At 36.8% G+C, this 17,450-nt stretch overlaps 1 protein-coding gene across 1 annotated transcript in view; it reads left to right on the forward strand.

The window, feature by feature from the left end:
• The window catches only part of cacna1eb (calcium channel, voltage-dependent, R type, alpha 1E subunit b), a gene marked incomplete at both ends in the record, with an annotated part of 102,127 nt that overhangs the window by 66,201 nt on the left and 18,476 nt on the right, over positions 1-17,450 (forward strand). The window contains 12 exons of the mRNA XM_081373572.1: positions 85-191; positions 3,447-3,543; positions 5,279-5,439; positions 7,495-7,632; positions 11,161-11,362; positions 11,720-11,884; positions 12,100-12,210; positions 12,324-12,404; positions 12,609-12,728; positions 13,243-13,308; positions 16,127-16,218; positions 17,108-17,282. Coding sequence (XP_081229698.1) covers positions 85-191; positions 3,447-3,543; positions 5,279-5,439; positions 7,495-7,632; positions 11,161-11,362; positions 11,720-11,884; positions 12,100-12,210; positions 12,324-12,404; positions 12,609-12,728; positions 13,243-13,308; positions 16,127-16,218; positions 17,108-17,282 — 1,515 coding nt within the window. The remainder of the gene's footprint in view (positions 1-84; positions 192-3,446; positions 3,544-5,278; positions 5,440-7,494; positions 7,633-11,160; positions 11,363-11,719; positions 11,885-12,099; positions 12,211-12,323; positions 12,405-12,608; positions 12,729-13,242; positions 13,309-16,126; positions 16,219-17,107; positions 17,283-17,450) is intronic.

Below are 17,450 nucleotides of genomic sequence, written 5' to 3' on the forward strand. Positions count from 1 at the left end.
ACATACATAGAATTTTACTTATACCGAAAATTATATACAGTACTCTATATTCTCTATAATATTGTAATATGCCATTTTCTACAGATGATTGACCAGGGCCTCATTCTTCATGATGGATCATATTTCCGGGACTTGTGGAACATTCTAGACTTTATTGTGGTGGTTGGAGCTCTAATTGCCTTTGCATTGACGTAAGTATTCAAGTGATATCCATCTTCCTTGTGTGACAAGTTTTTTGCATAAATTCAGATTTCTGATGATAATATTAACCTGTAATAATTTTGCTTTAGAAACATTTGGGGCTGTACAATACAGCAAATTATCACAAATGTACATATTGTGATATGCATTTCGCAACGGCTTGCGATAACTGCATGATTTTAATATTCCAAAAAATTACAAAAAGTCCAAGTTTTAGGTTGAAGCAGACAGCAGAGAGCAGACTGGACACATGACTGTTACATTAGTGTGAAATGCTTAATGTTGTTAAATGCAATAAGTGAAGTATTCACGCACACAGAAAGCCGCCTCTCGGACAGCGAGTAATCCCTAATTCAGTTCTCTTCCACAGATTATATGGCCCAATACACACAAGTTATTAATTAATAACGGAACTGTATTCTAAAGTCTTACCGATATAGGCAAGTAGGTGAACTTCTATATTTGGATATATTAATTGTGAGTGAATGTGGTTGATTAGTCGTTTTATTTTCAGGTCTCAGTGGATAATTCTGCAAATATTCTGCCCAGATTAGGCCACTCTAGTCATTAATGACCATCAGCATCAAAGTCTTTATTTTTTACTCAAACCCGTCCATTCTTACAGTGCAGTCACATTAGCAAAAGGTTCATTTTCTACGGTTAATAGTGTAGGGATGCATTAAAATAAACAGCTTTATGTTGGTCTACTACATGACCAGTGAATCCACTGCAAAATCTTTCGCCCTCACCTGAAATTCCCATTTGCGAGGATTCTGAAATTACTGAATTTTCCCCATGAAAATTCGAAACAAAGTTAAATGTGCCCACACATTTAGGCTTCTGTTAACAACAGTACTAGACCGAGAATAGGAAGTAAAGACTGGGCTGTGGGTGTATGTGTTATTTGATAGATTGGGAAGGTTGGAGTCCAGAGGACCACACTTACTAACTTTTGTAGTTTATGCAGGCTAAACAGGTATAGTCATCATTTAATACCAAATGTTCTATGCTAATTGTAGGGTATAGTATGTAAAAAAGAGTACAGTATATGTATGATAAGCCAAAGAGTCTCTTCAATCTTTTTGTGTGCAACTTCATCAGTGGACCTCGGACAGTAGAAGAAGCTGGTGGCAACTGCACTAGTGGAGGTGGTGTGTTAAGAGATTTGGCTATATGAGATATCAACATCCAAATGCAGTCTAAACATTTCATATGCTTTCTTAATAGCAGGCCAAATCCTGTTCTATTTTTAAAGCATCTTGCGGGCTGATTCAGAGAGGGCTATGGGCCCGTGGGCTGTACTTTGGATACCCTTCATTTAAGTTCTATAAGTCCACAGTGGTTGGTTACTGCTCTTGTATGCTTGATGTTTGCTAATATATTCTATAATGGTACACATACAAATTTCACACATATATAGTTACTTTCTGATTTATGATAGCCATTTTGAAGAATATATGTGAAATATGATCTCAAATATATATTATCTTCAGTTGAATGGTGGTGTCCTAATTTAATGAGTCTAAATGGGAAACAATTTAGAGAAGTCCTAAATTCATGCTGTCCACATCAGAGATCATTTATTATGAGGTATCTTATTGATATGATCTGAAAACTGCCAAGCATTAGACATATGTAAAAAAAAAAAAAAAAAAAATTATTAGCAGATAATAAGATTTCTCACAATTTCTAAAAAATGTTAAGGGTCATTTTACCTTATATAAAAATAGCATATTTGTTTGTGTTGTTATTTAAGGAAATATTTCTGTAAAATGATATTCCAGACTTTCATAAATATGCTCTGGTTGAGCTCAGGCACTTCAGCTTGATTATTTAATGGCTTTACACACACTTGAGATATTCATGTGTTCTTTCTCTTTTAATGCTTCTCTGTTATTGTTTTGGATTGTGTCTCTGTGGCTGCCAGGAATTTAATGGGGTAACAGCAAATGCTTCTCATTTGTCTCATTGTCTGTCCATTTAAATATACATTCGGATGCCACCAGTCATTTATTTGTGTGGGTGTTTGTTTGTGTGTTAATATAGTGATGTCTGATCCATGTTTGCAAGTACTAATGAAAAAAATGTCATTCATTCTCTCAGTATATCAGCCATACATGGATATTCTTAGGTTATGCATTATGTATTACGGCTATCGATTTAACTTGTTAATTTAGTGTGATTCATTATTTAAAAACAACGTATGCAATTAATCATGACCTCTTGCGCATTAGTAAATTTCATAATAAGAAATATTCCTCCTTCATGTTTTTGAAAGAATTAGTCATTTTTCAAACACTGATTTTAAAATGGCACCATCTTATCAGTGTACTCATAGATATCATATAAAGGCTAGATGTCTCGTCCGCGCTGCTGGCCAATGGAGGTCGACGTCCTCACACGGCGGCCATCTTACGACAGGGTGCTCGCTCACTCGTAACATGGTGCATGTACTTTTAAATAACCATAACTTGCTCAATTTTCTACCGATTTTCAAACGGTTTGGTTTGTTATAAACGTCAGAGATGTAGCTATGAAACTGCATACATATGAAAAATTATACAAATGGACTTCCATATGAAAGAATTATAGCCACGGTAATGACGTTTGTAAGAAACCAAACCGTTTGTAAATCCGTCAAGATTTCACCGAGATAAGAGGATTTGTGTGCATGCTGATCACTCACCTTAATTCACAGAGCCCTGTGGTAAGATGGCCGCCGGTGATGCCGGAAGTGACTCCGCCTTAAGACATCTAGCCTTTATATGATATCTATGAGTGTTCTTAGCTTTTTGTCTGATATGTTGACGATATGTCAGTCGGCTTTTACTGACACGTAGCGGCATGGATGCAGAATAATGCAAATCTTTCAGTTACCAATTCAACTTTCAGTATCCAATTCACAGCAAACAAAGATTACTTTTTATGAGCAAAAGCATCCATTAACATAGGGTTAGCAAGATATAGTGAGTAGTATTCAGCTGGTCATGTGATCTCAACATGTTGGCGTTACTGATATGAATTTTCATAATTTTTTAGTACATTTTTTAAAAGAGCTTTTACTTATATAAAAGTTGTATTTTTGATTTGGGGACTAATATATGTGATTAATTGCAATACATTATATATAAATGTTTTATTTATTGACAGCCGTAATACTTGTTGTGTGGGCATTTTTTCTTTCTTTTTAAAAATGTTTTAAATAATAAATATTAAAATAGTTTAATATGTTTTGTTAATCACAGAAACAACAAAGGCAGAGACATAAAGACCATTAAGTCCTTGAGGGTTCTCAGAGTTCTCCGCCCTCTCAAGACCATCAAAAGACTTCCAAAGCTTAAGGTATCTGCTCTTTCACATTTTAGATATGTTTAGATCAGCATGCTTTCCATCCCTCTCCATCCCGCCTTTTTTCAGTTTGCCTACCACACTGAAATATCTGTAGGACTGGTGTTTGTTCAGATGGGGTGGGACCTCCAAAGGGTTCAGGTTAAGTCCCTCTTTTGGAGTTCCTGTCCCCCTTTGTAGATGTCCAAGCTGCAGATATATCTAGTTCAGTCATGAAACTCTAGATGGCAGACTGATAGGTCCTTTACATGCATTATGCAAGCGACCACATCATTATCGCATGGCACAAGCTGATTGGCCTCTGCTGTACCTGCAGCCAATGAGATTTCTTGCTCAGTATTTAAATAGTCTGGTCCATTGTTTGCTGTAGGCTAGTCCTGCTGTGGGCTATGCGAGTCCCTCCACCTCCCCCAGCTCCACCTGTCTGGATTTAAGCATGTCTATTTATGCAGCAGGATATCTTACATGCTCACAGCACCATGTCTATGTATCTAATGGCAGGAGAAATAATCAAGATCAGCAGAGTAGCACATCTACTCCGTCAAGAACAAATACAGTAACATTGCCATATTCAATAACATGCTAAAACTATTTCTATTCATAAGTTGTCATGGTTTAAATTACAATAAGTACATGTACTGTACCACCTTGATCTATAATTATCTATAATAAAAAATGCTATGCTGTAAGTTAAGCTAATTTTAAGTCTGTTTATTCTACAGTCTAATTTTGCTGGGGCAATAAACTAATGTTTAGTATATAGTCTATATATGTTATGTATTTCAAACACTTACACACTCTAGTCAAGAAATATTCCAAGAATATTCCTTTGAAACAGTCTCACAAAAACACATTTAATTAATTCATTCATTAGGACGCTCTGCTGTCCAAATATGAGTAATCCCTCTGTGAATAATTAAAAGTAGACTAAATATAACATGCAGCACTTGACATTTTTCATTTTAAATCAATATGCAGAGCCAGAATTATCAGAATTATCATCAGACCATTTAACTAAACCATAATTGAATTAGTGATGGGAGATCTTTGGGGATAGGGATGACAGAGACATATGAAGTTACTGGTCATGTGCACTTAATTCCCAATCTTATTTCATGAGAAAAACTATTTTACGCAGTGGCAATTTTTTTATGATAGTATTCGTCTGTGAATGTATTTATTTATTTTTTAAATAATGTAAGGTCCACCCTTAAACCAGTGGTGTGCAGTGGTGATTTGAAATGAGGTGTAACATGTTACATAATGGTGTAACATTGTCACTAATCTATCTTCAGGAGTCTTTATATGTGATGAACATTGATACAACAGTAGATCACTTGCTCAGACAGACAGTTTCCCCATATCTGATGCAAATCTCATTAGCTGTATGTAGATTAACCACATGAAATCAAAAAACAAAAAGTATTACTTGCAAATAAAAGTGCCTGCAATGCTGTGTGCAGTGTTCATCATGATACACATTATACTAATTGAATAACTCCACATAAATTCAAAGGCTTTAGGTAGACATTTGTAAAAATAAGTAAAATAAATGGTGGTGTTTATTGTTTTGTTATACTGCATGTAACTCATCATTTGTTATACCGTACATGGCAAAAAGTGGCATATGAAACTCGCCTCATTTTGTATTCCTGTTTGAAGACCTGTTGAGGAAGGGATGTGTAATATGATAATTATTTCTTCTGTTTGAATTTTTTGTGTCATGCAGGCTGTGTTCGATTGTGTGGTCACATCCCTGAAGAACGTCCTCAACATTCTCATCGTGTACAAGCTCTTCATGTTCATCTTTGCTGTCATTGCAGTGCAGCTCTTTAAGGGAAAGTTCTTTTACTGTACTGACGGCTCAATGGGCACCCAGAAAGAATGCCAGTAAGTGCAGACATATGCCATATATTTTAAGAAAGAGGGTGGACAATGTTCACAACAAGCTAATTTATGACTATTTTAGTGCAAGATATCCTTACTAACATTGTAGGTAGACTGTAGAAAAACTAACTGAAAAAAAAAAATCTTGGCTTACTGTGATAACTATTTACCAACGATTTACCTTCTATTCCCTAAATAGTTGTATGAGTGTGGGATTCAAATTATACAACACTTACACTTAATTTGGAGATGAGGCTAATATACAGTTGTAATCGAAATTCAACCCCCATTCAGGTTTATTGGCAAAATTGACAGACTTTCAGCTGTTAATTAACAAATCAAACAAAAGTAATTGAAATAGCTCAACAAATGTTTCGAGTGGTTTCCCCAAATTCAACTAAAATGCTACTTTTAATGACTTCTACAGTCTCAAAATTATTCAACCCCTTTATGGCAAGCATCTTTAGTACTTAGTAGTAGTACTATGTAGTATGCATTAGTGGATCTGTTAAAAGTCAATGGTCTCAGGGAAGGCAAGAGAGACGCGGCGTCCCGCTGCAACTTCACCTGCTGGTGACAGTGTTCCTGTAGAAAAACAAGTGATTTATACCCTTTTTAATGTCACATTTTGTAATATTTACGTTGTTTTATCCATTTTTTTTGAGGAGGCACTGCCCCCATATATATATATATATATATATATATATATATATATATATATATATATATATATATATATATATATATATATATATTACCATTAAAGGGATACTTCAGGATTTAGCATTAAGCTTTGTATTAGTAGAAAACCTGTAGTATTTTCGAATTACCATGCTTTCCACCCTCATATCCCCCTGAGACAAGAGATTTTTGTATTTTTTGTCTGGAAAAAATCCTCCGATGACGCAAAAATCGTCATTTTGCGTCATCGGAGGATTTTCTGGCCAGAGGCTAAAGACTACAGCCAGTAGATGGCGTTGTTCCGCATGTTTTCAGCCCGCCCATAGAGGGTGGGATCTCACTCACAGAATGTACACACAGTGTCAGCCCTCTTTCTTTGGAAGCTAAGCTAGCAGGCTCTTGTTCTGTGGAGAAAGCTGAATAGTAGGAGAAAGCTGAGTAGTAGGGGTTACCATCCTCTTTTTCCCGGACTTGTCCGGCCGTCGAGATCGTCCAAAATGTCCGGGATTCGGCTTTTGCGTTCTGCGGTCGCCATTCATTGTTTACATGCACACCTCTCGTTTCAATCTAACTGAATTAATTCCGATCGGTGAATCTGACTGTAGTGTTTACATGAACGCTAAACAAGTGATCGGTTGATGTGCGTTTTACCCTTGCTAAGAAAATTCCCGCTCCTCCGTGAGAGATGCGAGACCCGGCGCGTCTCAGTAATGACGCCACCGGCCTCGCGCCGTTCTCCCGCGGCCGTCAGCCTCGTCCTGCTCGCCACAGTAAACATGATGAATGGTGACTGTAGAACGCAAAAGCCGAATCCCGGACATTTTGGCCGATCTGTAAATCCCTGGCAAACTCATCACGTAGACTAGCTAGCCTTGTTGTTGTTTTCAACTGTACACTTTTACCGGTAGGCGTGGCCTCCTAAGGCAGCAAAGCAAGTGCATTCTGGGAGTTGTTGTCTTTCATCCACATAAGCCAAAAATACATTTTCTGGCTTTTCTCAGTCTAGAAAGCTCCAAATTCAAAAATTTCTTCACATTTCTTCTACTTAAATGACCTATTTTAAATACACATTCATCTTCCCAGAGGTGAAGTAACCCTTTAATGTAGTTTTAAAACCATTTCCAAACCGATAATTTGCGAACCAAGAAGACTAAAACTTTAAGATTTTTGCAGAGTAATAGTTTAAATACATAGTCTCTCTGGATTGGGAAGTTTTTATTTACAATATTTCTACAGAGTAAATCAAACTATTGTATTTCAAAAGTACAGAAAATACAGGGAAATTCTGGTAAAGCTGTACAATGGTCAGTAACTTTTCAGTTACATTTTCTTGGTTTGCTTGTTTGCCCCTGTTTTTAATTGTTTTGTGTTGTGTAGGGGCTACTACATTGACTATGCGAGGGACAGGAAGGAGGTGAAGAAGAGGGAGTGGAGGAGACACGAGTTCCACTATGATAATGTCCTCTGGGCTCTTCTTACACTCTTCACTGTGTCCACGGGAGAGGGCTGGCCACAGTAAGTCCATTTATTTATACATCGCACAGGGCTTTGTATATTGGTGATTTAATTTAAAAATTTTTTTACATCAAATCTTCACCCTCTGCATCATTTATTATAATTTAAAATCAGTAGCTCTGTTTGCCTTGCTATTAGGCTGAAACTGCTTGATGGTTTCGAGACTCTCCATAAGCATGTTAATATATCAGGTCACACTCAGTGGCTTGGAGAAGTAGGGCTGTATGAATCTCTGGATGTTTCTTACTGTACCTTACGGAGCATCAAGACTGAGCATTTGGCAACATGTGATGCAGTTTTGGTCAGCTCCCAAGATTGTTCTGCACATGGAGGAGATCTGAGAAGGATGGGGACTTTTCTGGAGAGTCCTGTCAGTGCTGGGCTATTTTGATGACTTCTCGAGTACTAGTAGCACACCTGCCAAGGAAATTTGTGTCAGTGTAGATCTAGCTCTCTATGTTTTGGTGTCAGACAGGTTGCCCTGAAAATGATCTGTTACGGTAGAGCTGGAGAATGGGGATGTACATATGAATATAGGTGAATACGGATGAGATTTGCATGAGATGCAAGATAAGTTTTTAGTTTTTAAAAGTTGTTTAGTTCTATAGTTTTATACACATATAGACAATGCCTTTCTTTATGCATGACTGTCTGCTTATTAAAGACATGATGGTGAACGAAATTACCATGTACCATATTCTATTCAAATTCATTTTAAATAAATTAATATGTTAACAAGGTTTTACTGCTCATTAAACTATCCAAAATCAGAGGACTGAAAGCCATAACAACGAAGCACTGGGCTTTGATTCCGTTGGGCTCAATTTGCCAGAGAACCTTGTGTGTGAGAGCAAATCGAATCCAAAAATGCCGGAAACGTCAGCAAATGTCAAACATGAAAGAGCTGGGCTTCTCTTCAAACATAATAGCTGTCACATTGTGAAAGCTTTGGCAGTGTTGAATGAACAAAATCCCTTAACAGTTACCAGAACTTGTCCAGAATTTTTCTGAGTAAATGTGCTGTGCAAAAGTCTTAGGTGCTTCACAAAAACATTTATTTTAAGAAAGTTATTTATGTTTTTTTTTCTTTAGTGTCGCTATTAGGAAATATCAATTGTAGATTTCCAAACATTGCAATTGCAAATATTATAAGTGAAATTTTTGGATGAACAAAAGTAGTCATAGAACAGATGGTTTGGCCCACATGGAGATATGATCTCATCATCATCAAACCAGTCCAGGGTTACATGAAGAGAATCCAAGAAGATCTGTGGCAACTTCTCCAAGATGCTTGAAAATAACCTACTTGCAAACTACAACCTGATCTCACAGGAAAGAATAACTGTTATGAGGTTATGATTTTGCACGAATTCAAATGAATGTGAATCGTACAGAAATGCATGATTATCAGAAAATAGTAAGCATGAAGGTCCACCCCTAACCCCACCTTCAAACCTACCATCACTGGGACGCAAGCAGATCATACAAAAACATACGGATGAGATTGTTAGAAATCATATAAATTATCCACCAATTCTTCAAAACATAAAATGGTTATGAATTGCCATGAGATTTTGTTGGCAAACTACTTTAAATAGAAGCAATCTCGAGGGGAACGAAGTCACCCAAGCATCTGATCGACTCAAAGCACAGTTTGCTTCTACTATGTAATTTTTTAAGATTTTGGATGTGAGTAATAGAGAACTGTAGTTGTAGCAAAGGCAAGCAAGTCCCTATCTTAATTTTTTAAGATTTATCTGTTCTTTAAATGATTTAATTCCATCATTTGATTTATGAAGTAGATTCAGAAAGCTCAGAAACATTGGCCTCCGAAAGAAACATTTCTTCAAGGTCGTGCAGTTATGAGAGCCGTGATGCTGCTAATGGTCCAATAATAAACTGTGTGTGGAGTCTGGATAAATGCTCGCATATCTGCTAAAACCTTAGCAAGTTTTGCAAGTCCCTTCTTTGAGTGGATTTCATAACAGATCTTATTTTAATACAACGATTTTCTCCAATTATGGTAATTATTGACGTGCAAATTGGTCCCTGTGATTAGCCAGCCAAATTGTTTAGTCGTGTATTATGGGTGGCTTGAAGATTTTGTGTCAGATAGCAGTTCACAGTTAACTTCTGAAGTATAGTCTGCATTTTTGACCTGTTGGAAAACATCAGTTTAGAACCAGAATGGGGCATGACATCTCTGTTTGTTACGATTCGTATGTTACAGGGTTACAGCCGAAACGAACGTACATTTAGGATCCATGGTGGAGAGATTTTTATTTAATAGCCGATGTAAAGAATCAGTGTTTGAAAAGGCAGGGAAGATAATGTGGGCTGTCATTGATTAATTCAGTTTGGGTTGAGTAGCATGTCTATGAAGAAGCAGGAAGAGATTTAATGATGCAGATTTGACTCTTTTACAGACTGTGATTTCATGTTTTGACAGTTATTAACTTTTTTATATTTAAATTTTTAAAGAAATTTTATGCACATTTATAAAACTATATTTTGTGTTACATTACCTTGGCATTACATTATAGAAAACTAGTTAAAGGGTTAGTTCACCCAAAATTGAAAATGATCCCATAATTGACTCACCCTTAAAGCCATCCTAGGTGTATATGACATTCTTATTTCAACCAAACACAATCTGAGTTATATTGAAAAATATAAAATCCAAAAATAAGAAAATAAGAGTTTTTAAAGCTCAAAAAAAGTTAATCCATCCATCATAAAAGTAATCCATATGGCTCCAGGGGATTAATAAAGGCCTTCTGAAGTGAAGTGATGTGTTTTTGTAAGAAAAATATCCATATTTATAACTTTATAAACTATAATCACTGGCTTCCGGTAATGGCCGTACGAATTCCGGTGGAAGAGTGACCTCTGACCTGACACATGACATAAGATGTAGGAGTAGTGTAAGCTTAGGTGAGAGTAGACACATCTCATGGTTCAAACAAATAGGGCTGGGTAACAAACTCAAGCTCCTCTGACATTTCTCTTTAAAAATTCTCGTTTTAGACTTCTAATTTGTATCCGGTGTTCTGTCCGTGTTCATCAATATGTTACGCGTCGGGTTATGTGTATGTTTATTTAATGAGAATGGAGCCACGATTTGGGAAAAGAGGCAACATATTCAGTAAGTAAATCAAGTCAGGTCAAGTCACCTTTATTTATATGGCGCTTTATACAATACAGCTTTATAGTGATAAACATGAAAATAATGATCAGCAATGCAAACAGAATTAAATTCTATAGTAAAACAGCTCTAAAACGTCAATAGTGCCATTTCTTTAACTGAAGGCAGTTCAGGGTAGATTAGTTTGGTTCAAGAACTGTGTACATTTTCTCAATTATGGAATTGAGTTCAATTCAGCTGATATCATCATCCAGCTCAGTTCTCATCCGATAGTGTCAGTTCAATCAAATCAATAATATTGCTGAAATTATGAATGGTAAAAGATGACTTGGCTGAATTCATTGGATGAATCCATTATTTGTTCATATCCCTGCTTTCTACAGAGTTCTTCAACACTCCGTGGATGTCACTGAAGAAGACCATGGCCCAAGCAGAGGAAACCGAATGGAGATGTCCATTTTCTACGTCGTATACTTTGTGGTTTTTCCTTTCTTTTTTGTCAACATCTTTGTTGCTCTCATCATAATCACATTCCAGGAGCAGGGTGACAAAATGATGGAGGAGTGCAACTTGGAGAAAAATGAGGTGAATATACATTCATATACAATGAATGAATGCTATATGCAGTGAGTAAAAAGCCAAATATATGACCTCAATATCCAGTAGACTGGATTATTAATCAAGCTTTTTATATATATATACTGTATATATATATATATATATATATATATATATATATATATATATATATATATATATATATATACTGTATATATATATATTTCATGTTGCTAGGTTTTATTAACTGCCATTTAGCATCATTAAATGATAGTAACACAATAATAATGAATAAACACTATAAATAAAGCTATTCTGATGAGTTTCCAATCTGCAGTACTAACCAGCATGTTCCTTCACTGCTTTCTTATCTCACTCTTTCAGCGGGCATGCATTGACTTTACTATCAGTGCAAAACCCCTAACAAGATACATGCCTCAGAACAGGCAGACCCTCCAGTACCGATTGTGGCACTTTGTGGTGTCACCATCATTCGAGTACACGGTTCTAGTCATGATTGCACTCAACACAGTAGTGCTCATGATGAAGGTATAACTTTCAAAATGCAATAACTTGGAAAGAATTATGTTAATTGAAAAAAAAAATGAAGCTATATAATTGTAATATTTTATTTGAATTTATTTTATGAAAAATGAAAAAACTTGAATGCCCATTAAATGGTCTTGAACTTGCTGAAATATCTGAAATATAATCTTTGGAGGTGTATACAGCATTTCTGATTTGATAACCTTAACACTTTTCAGTACCACTCTGCGCCAGCTGCCTACGACATTGTCCTGAAGCACCTCAACACAGCGTTCACTGTGCTGTTCTCTCTGGAATGCATCTTAAAGATCATGGCCTTTGGATTCATAGTGAGTTTAATGACATAACATTGATGTTAATGAGTGTCCTTCAAAGGAGAATACATCTATAATGTATTTAAATTGATTTACTTGTTTAATGTTTTCATTGTTTTCACTCACAGAACTATTTCCGTGATACGTGGAACATCTTTGATTTTATCACTGTGCTGGGCAGTATAACTGAAATTGTGGTAGATTTACAGGTAGGAATATTTCACATGTATGGGTCTGAATATGAATCAAATAACACTGCCATCGCTAGGGTTTCTGGGCCCCTTCTATGGTTTGTTAGCTCTGGCCCCCCTCTTTTTAACTTGTTTTCTAAAAATCATTAAAACAAGATAAATTGTCTATCAAGTAACCTTTGTCACAAGTACACAATTGCTTTCCTCTCTCTTTCGATTTAGTCCGTGAACACCATCAATATGAGTTTTCTAAAGCTTTTCCGGGCAGCTAGACTCATTAAACTGTTGAGACAAGGCTACACAATACGGATTCTGCTGTGGACGTTTGTTCAGTCCTTCAAGGTAAAATTTCTTTTGCACTAAATGGTCATGAATGGCACATACTTCTGTCCTTCATAGTCATGAAAAACCTGAAGAAAAAAAAAAACAAGCAATTTTACAAATGTTATTTCCAGGTCTGGAAAATGTATAGAAATGACCAACATTTTAGTCATAGAACTCATAGAAAAGTCATGGAAAATATATATTTCTAGTTTTGTTCAGCTCAACATCAACAACAGCTACAGTACAACAAAAATTGACTAAAAACTGTTCATCATAATGTGGATTTTTACACAATCATTTAAAGCAGTTAAATTAAAAGACAACTAGAAATCCACCCAGCTAAGAAAAAAAAAAAAATAAAAAAAAAATCCAGCTATCACAAATGACTTGAAAGGTCAAGGAACAAATTGACTGTTCAAATAGTATGCAAACTTTTTATTTTTTATTTTTTTTATAGAGCTTGTTTGCAGTTCTGTCTGTACAGAATCTGCATCTTTATGTGATTAACATTTTTAATCTCTTCTTGTTTCAGGCTCTTCCATATGTTTGCCTCCTCATTGCCATGCTTTTCTTCATTTACGCCATTATTGGCATGCAGGTACGTTTTTCATACCAATATGTATGGCAGTTGTCAAAAACTATGTAAACTTTACAAATGTCATGTCTTCCCTGTGTTTTTTGTGTCCTAAGACTCTTATTTTGAAGTTTATTTCATTTCGTAGTTCCTGTTTTCTTTGTTTCTCATCAGTCAACCCCGCAATCCCATCGACCAAAACGCATCAATAGAGGGGTCTTTAGGTCATCATCATTAATGGAGATGGAATTCCTCTTGTGCTTGAGGCGACCAAAGAGGTGCTAATAGTGAACTGTGGCAAAGTCATCGCTGCTATTGCAGTTCCTTGTGTAAATATTTGTAACATTTTAATGATCCAACAATTGTTAGTTAGACAGAGGTCTCGCTTGGTCAGCCCCATATATCGAAACCCCCTTCCTATAGGGCCATACATCAGACTTGATATGATCACTGGGTGGTGTTTAATTGGGGCGGTGGCTCCAGTCATTGGCTTAATTGCAGTGGCGTTGTCTGGGGACCAGTATTTTCCAATCTTCAACTTATAACTTATAACAACCCGCTACTATGAATACATCAAGGATGGTAATCTTATGGCCATCATCTACCATTATGTCAGGTTTTATGAAGCTCGTCTTCTTAGGTAATATTGGTTCTACCCACGTCTGGACTGCACTTTTTCTCAGCATTTTCTCTGTCTGTTTTGCTACCTGATTATGCCAGGCACATCTTGCGTCGTGGGTTACTTCACATACCTGGAGAAAATGATGTAATGTCTCCTTTGTGAGACAGGGCCTTCGACATCTTGTATCTTCAAACGTCTAATTCCTCCCTCTGGCGATCCTTGCTTTTGTGTTCAGGACACGAAGTTGAATGCCCAGTAATTGTCAGGTTTTTTGTACCAGTGATAACTTTCTTCATCCACATCTTTATTCACCAAGTCTTTTCCGTCCACAAAGACTTGCAGCTGTTTTGTCCACTATGTCTTTGCTTCCTCTGCAGTAAATACAGTTTCTTTACCAATTCTGCAGGGCAAATTGATCTTGTACAAAATTGTCTTGAAAGATGGTTGTTCAGTCAGGGCTCTTTCGATGGAATTATTACTTGAGAGGAGTTTGCCAAATCGAGTTTTCTGTAGCAACTGAATTGAGGTCCCCGAATTGTGAGTTCCCAAGCCACCAGTTTTTATTGGTGCATACAGAAAGCCCAGTGGCATGTCCTAAGGTAGACAGAATTACTTCCTCATTGCTTTTCTGATCCTTCTGTCCATCTGAGCCAGAGTGTTTCAATGGGCGTATCCCAACACTACCTCATGTGTCAGTTCCGGGACTAGAAATGGTTTGAGAATGTCTATCCGCTGGCGGGGTTTCAACAGGGCTGTCATGACTTCATTTAGCATCTTACATAAATGTATTTTTATATTTATGTAATGTGAATCTGTCTGTTTTTTTTTTTTTGTTTTGTTTTTTGTTTTTTTACTACTGTCTGTATAGTTATTTTATGTGCTGGTGAGCCAAAGACAATTTTCCACCTTGGTGGACAATAAAGATATACAATACAATACAATTCAATACAATCTGCTCCAGTTCAGTGGTTTGCTTCGGAGTGATCCTTTCCAACTAAACTCCATTCCCAGTTATTTTTGTTTGTCCAGTACCCTCATAGCTAGTATTATTCCTTCTCTGGTGGTATAGGAGTGGGGCAACAGTACCAGATGCTTCCGTCTGCCATCTTTTGTTAGATGAAATTGCAATCAGCCTGAAGTCACCTGGACTCATTGGGCACTCCACCTTCGGAAGAAAAGTCATTCTCACATTAGACAAGGTTGTAGGAAGCACTTCTGTTGCCAGAATGATGTTGAACAGTCCCGCCACAGAAGGTTGGTGCCCTTTCAACACTTTATTTGCTGTTATTCTGTCCATCCCTGCCGCTGAGTGGCCCATGGTAGGGAGTGCCTCTGTGACCTCTTCTGCCTCAACTGGGGCTACCACTTTCCATTTGGGTTCCCCAACAGTAGTTGCTGTAGATTCCTTGCCGATGGTGGTTGTCGCTTAGATTACTCCTTCGTCCCATCAATTCATCTGTCTAATCCTCAATATGCCTTCCTCCACTGAACTTGCACGATTGTGTATGTTGCATCTGTCCTCCGCAGCTTGCAAAGTTCCAAACTTTCCAAACTTTCCATTGCCTTTTCCAACATTTTCTGGGTTGTAGTCAGTAACTCCTCCACTCTTCCCTCAGTTGTAGACTCAAGACTGAAGAATCTTCAAATCCTGCTTTTATAGCATGTTCTTCCTCCATTCAGCATTTGCAAGTTCAATTAGGTGATTGGCTTCCTGTGTTGTCCACGCCTTCCTCTTCTTTTGAAGGAGTTTTATCCTTTCCTCGTTCACTTCCTCTGGGTGTTGATGATGCCTATGCATGCCCAGGCTTCTCAAGGAAGGGAAGGTTCTTCCAGTCATTGCAGGTTGTCATTGTTGAGGAGGTGGTAGTTCAGTCCAGAGTAGTCTTGTCAGCCCTTGCCACGGCTTCACTGCTGCTGCATTCCTGGATACCAGGGGGGCCAGGGTTTCCATTTCCATTAATTGTATCTGTAATCAGCAGTCAATGTGAAAACCAGGCTATTATATTGTGAGTTAAACAAGGTAATGAGACACAGCTGAAAACAATGGGCGCTGATAAGTCCAGGCAGAGAATTATGGGAGATGTAGTTTGTGAGGGAATGACAATATTCTGATGTGGAGTGCCCTCTGGTGGCTCTCAAGGGCACTCCAGCTGGTGACTGTTAAACTATTAAACTAACTGAACAGAACTGTGACACTATAATATCTTCTTCATTCTTTAGGTGTTTGGGAATATTAAATTGACTGATGAAAGCCACATTAATCAGCACAACAATTTCAAGACATTCTTTGGTGCCTTGATGCTGCTCTTTAGGTAAGATCACAAAACACTGAGAGAAAATGTATTTAAATATATTTTATTATTTTAGTACAATTGGTAAAACTTTAGTTTAGGGTCCAGTTCTCAATATTAACTAGTTGCTTATTAGCATGCATATTGTACCATATTCTACATCCCTTAACCCTACCCAATACCTAAACTTAACAACTATCTTACTAACCATTAATAAGCAGTAATTAGGAGTTTGAGGCAAAAGTCATAGTTAATAGTTAGTTAATATTGAGAATTGGACCCTAATCTAAAGTGTGACCAATAAAACACTTTTTTATTGGTGAAATTTTTTTATGATGTAGAAATTTCAATTGTAGATTAATTTAGATTGAAGATGTCATATAATGATAAATTAAGCCATTGGGGGCACAATATTATATTGTATTCTTTCTTTAGTGAAATGTAGCATTAAATATACTATGGTGCCCATATGATAAAAGCTGTAAGGTTAACTTTCATTTTAGTTCACCCCAAAATTAAAATTCTGTCATAATTTTCACAAGACTTTTCACTGAAGCTTACTAAAAAGTAACATTAAAGGGTTGTGGAAGGGTATCAAAAAATTTGAGTTCCTCTTACAAAGAACAAGACCACTTTTATGATTCTTTTTTTGTACTTTTATGGTATATTTTGTCCTTTTTAGGACAACCGTGGTCACTATAAACTGTTTTTGAACAGAATAAAAAATGCATGAAGACTCAATAATTTTCCTTGTATGTTCCGCTGAAAAAAACTTTGGAATATCAGGAGGGTGAGTAAATAAAGGCAGAATTGTCATTTTTGGGTGAACTACTCCTTTAATTGAGAGGTGTTTCAGTCTAATGTTTGGCTGACTCATTCCTGGGTAGATATATTACTTTGCTTCTTGCAGAAGTGCCACTGGAGAGTCTTGGCAAGAGATCATGCTCTCGTGTCTAGAAGGGAAGGAGTGTGAACCGGACCCTTCAATAGTACCACCTTTCACTTCTCCAGATCATGAAGGGGGCTGTGGCACTGACTTTGCCTATTTCTATTTTGTCTCCTTCATCTTTTTCAGCTCATTTTTGGTAAGAATTCATCAACATGTTGTCCAGCAGTGGCCAGTTGCATAAACTGCTTAGACTAGTCTTAAAAGTTAGTCATCTAAATTTTTTCTTCAAGACTGGTAATAAACTCAGTTACATAAAAAGGTAGATCGGTATCCTTTAAATTGGAAAAGTAAGACTGCTTACACA

The sequence above is a fragment of the Scardinius erythrophthalmus genome (genome assembly GCF_964197995.2).
Source record: "Scardinius erythrophthalmus genome assembly, chromosome: 9".
Lineage (NCBI taxonomy): Eukaryota > Metazoa > Chordata > Actinopteri > Cypriniformes > Leuciscidae > Scardinius > Scardinius erythrophthalmus.